This window comes from Fimicolochytrium jonesii, assembly GCF_025526975.1.
Source record: "Fimicolochytrium jonesii strain JEL569 chromosome Unknown EV422scaffold_13, whole genome shotgun sequence".
In the NCBI taxonomy this organism is placed as follows: domain Eukaryota; kingdom Fungi; phylum Chytridiomycota; class Chytridiomycetes; order Spizellomycetales; family Powellomycetaceae; genus Fimicolochytrium; species Fimicolochytrium jonesii.
Genome location: NW_026515680.1, coordinates 479,290 through 483,436, shown reverse-complemented (window position 1 = coordinate 483,436; position 4,147 = coordinate 479,290). Strand labels below are relative to the sequence as shown.

The following is a 4,147-nucleotide window of genomic DNA, read 5'->3' as shown; positions in this document are numbered from 1 at the left end:
CATTTTTCTCTTCTTTCTGTGACTGTACCACCTCTCCGGGGCGTTCCGAGCGATCGGGACGATTCCCTTGACACCATCAAGTGCGAAAGAACTCCAAGAAACTGGGAAGACGTCAAATACCATCCCGAAACACAACAACCCTTACTTCGACGTACAACGAGATCCGGTCTATGACAAAAGACCCTTCAACCTGTTTGGATCATTAAACCTGTGGATACTCGTCCTCTACAAGCCGCACCTCATTATGTATCTCGATTCGCTCAAGCCAATGCCCTTCGCAATCCTCAAGTCATAGAAATGACTTCTAAGCGATTCAATGAGGCTTGGCGACGGAACAAGTTTGAAAAAGACACGGTCTGTCGCCTCACTCTTAACGAAATACCGGACACTCCTCAAGAGCTTAAAGGAACTCCAGGACATCTCAAGGATATCCTCAATAAATACGTCAATACGCTCTTCAAGGAACCGGAAGGTCTACCCCCTGATCGCAGAGAAGATAATTTCAAGATCGAACTCACTGAAGGTGCTGAACCTGTTTGGCATCCTCTTTGGCACATGAACAAAGAAGAACTCGCTGAACTCAAGAAACAAATCACCTCAATGCTCGAAAAAGGATGGGTACAACACTCCTCAAGTCCCTGGGGAGCTAGTGTTGTCTTTGCGAAAAAGAAAGATGGCGGATTACGCATCTGTTGGGACTACCGAGGTCTCAACGCCGTCATCAAGAAAGATCGCACTCCTTTACCCAATATTCGTGAGATGAGGGATCGGATTCAAGATTGTAAATGGTTTACGCTTATTGATATTCGAGAAGCATACCATCGTCTTCTTATACGGAAACAAGATCGGGAAAAAACGGCAATACAAACTCGCTTTGGACATTTCAAGTATTTGGTCATGCCGTTCGGGCTTACCAACGCACCTGCTGCGCTTCAACGTCTTATGAATAAGATCTTCCATAAAGATTACGACGAATTCCTCGCTACCTACTTGCACGACATTTTCATTTTCTCAAAGACCTTAGCCGAACATCGGGAACACGTCGATTGTATCCTGAAGAAACTTGAGGAACACGCCCTTTTCATCAAGCCTTCAAAGTGCGTATGGGCTAAAGAAGAACTTGAATGGTGTGGACATATTGTCGGAAGACATGGTGTTCGCATCGCGCCCTCAAAAATCCTAGCTATCAAGGATTGGGCTACTCCAAAGTCAACAAAAGGAGTTCAAAGCTTTCTCGGGTTCACAAACTACTTCCTCGACTTTGTACAAGGTTATTTGGACATCGCTCTGCCCCTATCAAGTATTCAATCTTCGAAAGTGAAATTTCGATGGGGTTCTGAGCAACAAGAGGCATTTCAAAAGTTGAAAGAAGCGTTGATCAATGCGCCTACGCTAGCAACAATCAATAAAACCAAGCCAATTTATGTCTACACCAACTCATCAGGCTACGCTATCGCTGGCTGGATTGGACAACCTTCTGGCGATGAAACGATCCCTACGAATCTGCCTACTCTCGTCGGACAATGGAAGAAGTTACCTCGGCTCCGGCCTGTGGTCTTCTTTTCTAGAAAGATGAAGGACGCAGAAACACGATATCCTACGCCCGAACAGGAGCTATTAGCTCTTGTCAAGATGTTGGTCGCCAATTGACCATATCTCATCGGTTGTTACTTCCGATGTTTTAGCGGTCGCAAGGGACTCGAATTCATCCAAACGCACCCCCATTTGAGCAGAAGACAAGCCAATTGGGAAGAGAAGCTACAAGAGTATGATTTTGACATCCCGTATTTACCTGGACAATGGAATCATATCGCCGACATGCTCTCCCGCAATCCAATCTATGCGCCTCGGTGTGTAGATTGTCAACGACGCCTCGACATGCATACGCAGATCAGCAACATGCTTGTCAACAAACCTTCCTCCAATGCTACGACAGACGATCCACAAAACTCACCTACCTGCTCAGAAGAAGAATGGAAAAAAGCGCTACGCGAAGATCCATATTCGGATTATCTCAATGAAATTTCTCGAAAGCCTCAACACGAGAAAACTTCGAAAGAACTCCGTTATAGTTTGAAAATGGATTAGTACGACACGAAGGACGTTTATATGTTCCTGAAGACATTCGCCCAAAGATCTTGCGGAAATTCCATGACGAACTTGCCACCGGAGGACATCTTGGTGTTAAGAAGACTCTTGCGAGAATTCTTACGGACTATTACTGGCCTACCGTACGCTCCGACGTTATCAAAAACGTTGGAACTTGCAAATCCTGTCGACAATTCAAACCTGGTCATCGTCGATACGACCTCTTCCTATACCTTTTTGAAGATGGCACACGATCGGATTCGACATTTTCAAAGTAGATGAAACAAACTCTGGTCTTGTCTGCATTGATTTCTTTTCCGGACGTGTGATTCTGACACCAATCAAGAAGACAATTACTGGACGTGAACTAGCCCAAGTTTTTCTAGATCATGTTTGGAAACATGTCGGTACGCCAAAGGTCTTCGTTACGGATCGCGAACCTCGCGCACTTCAACCCGACTTCTTCCTCGCGATCGACATTCTCCTCGGTGTAAAACACGAATTCGCTACGGCTCGTCATCAGCAAACCGACGGCAAAGTTGAGCGAGCCATCCAAACCCTGAAAAGGATTTGGAAGCAATACCTCAACTACGACAAAAGCAATTGGAAGAAACTATTGCCTTTAATCGAATTCGCATATAATACCGCTCCGAGGGAGGAATATGAAGGTTTATCGCCATTCAAAGTAGATCTCGGACGCTCTCCAATCCTCCCGGGTTGGAATCCAACACTCAAAGGACAAGAACTCAAACTTCAAGCTGTAGATCGAAACGAAATCGAACTCTTCAAGAAAGGGCAGGAAGACATCTGTGAAAGTGGTTGATTATTCCCTGAGATAGGTCCTAAATCGGGTCGTTCGCGGGTGGAGATGATCTACTTGTGGAGAGTGCAAGGTAAAAGGTAGAGACCAACTAAATCCCTATTCTCACCACACAAGTAGCAAGGTCGCCGGTGGCAAGCATTTCAACGCCAGGCTTGACCACAATTCAGACTCTACTCTTGGCATGCCAAACGTCAGCTCCTTGTCCTCCGGCTTGTCTTTGGGTTTAGGGCCAAAGCTCGCAACGATGATCTCGAGTTCCCAAAGGTTGGGGCCTGCGTAGATAAGGTAGTTGGGCTGGTCGATGCGGGGGAAGGCGGCTTGGAGGAGCAGTGCTTCTGGGTCCTCTAGGTCGTCCCGAGTCTCATGGATGCCATGCTCTTTGCGGAGGGCCTTGGCACATTGAGTGTAGTGCGGCTCCACGTTGGTAATGACGACAAAGACGGCTTGCTTCAAGATCAATTCCTTTTCCCAGTCTTGCATGTGGTTGTGGGCTCTCGAGCGCGAGGTCAGCACCGGGTGGGGGAAGAGGCCGTGCACACGGGTGTACATGGTGGATGGGACGTCCGTATACTCCTTGTATTGGCTCGGGAGCATGATGGTTTCGATGTCCCTCCCTGAGACCCGGTACGGTCGGCCTTCCTCTATATCCCCCTCCCCGGTCTTCATCTTGAAGTCGGTCTTCCACTTGCGGTTCTCATGGTCGTAGGGCGCCAGACGCAGTCCCCTCGTCTTGCCAACGTTCGGGTGCTTGGTCGCAGTGATCTTGCCGTCGGTCTCCGCATTCTCCGGGAGGTCTTCTAGGCAAGGTGGGCAAACAAAGTTGTACTGGGCGTAGTAGTCCTGCAGAACTTCTTCGTCTTCCTGGGGGTGGGGAAGTCTCTGATTGTTGAGGCATTCTGGGGGGTAGAATTGGCTTCCACATCAGAGGTCTTCGAGTTCGCATTGGACAACGCGACCATAAATGGAAGCGCTATTGTCCGGGTTTTCGCATATGCAGACGGCCCCGTTCTTCTCTGCTCCGTAGTACTCCTCTTTATTTCCGGGCTGGTATTCCACGTCCCTCATCAGGGTCTCCCTCGTGAACTCGTCCTCTTCCGGGTCCAGGCCGGAGACGCTGAGAGTGGCGGGGCCAATGATTGCTTCGCCTCTTCGTCGTTCTTCGGGCGTGTCCAACACCTTCCTTTTCTTGCGGGTGTCGACAGGGGTGTCGCCGGCATTTCGCACGGTGATTCTGGG

At 48.6% G+C, this 4,147-nt stretch overlaps 1 protein-coding gene across 1 annotated transcript; it reads right to left on the bottom strand.

Moving 5' to 3' along the window:
- Positions 1 to 3,013: 3,013 nt before the first annotated feature.
- On the bottom strand, positions 3,014 to 3,870 carry EV422DRAFT_506751 (uncharacterized protein; the record flags this gene model as incomplete). The annotated part of the gene is made up of 2 exons (XM_053068590.1): positions 3,014 to 3,708; positions 3,738 to 3,870. The coding sequence occupies 2 exons, from the start codon at positions 3,868 to 3,870 to the stop codon at positions 3,014 to 3,016; spliced, it is 828 nt and encodes a 275-aa protein (XP_052925240.1).
- Positions 3,871 to 4,147: the final 277 nt, after the last annotated feature.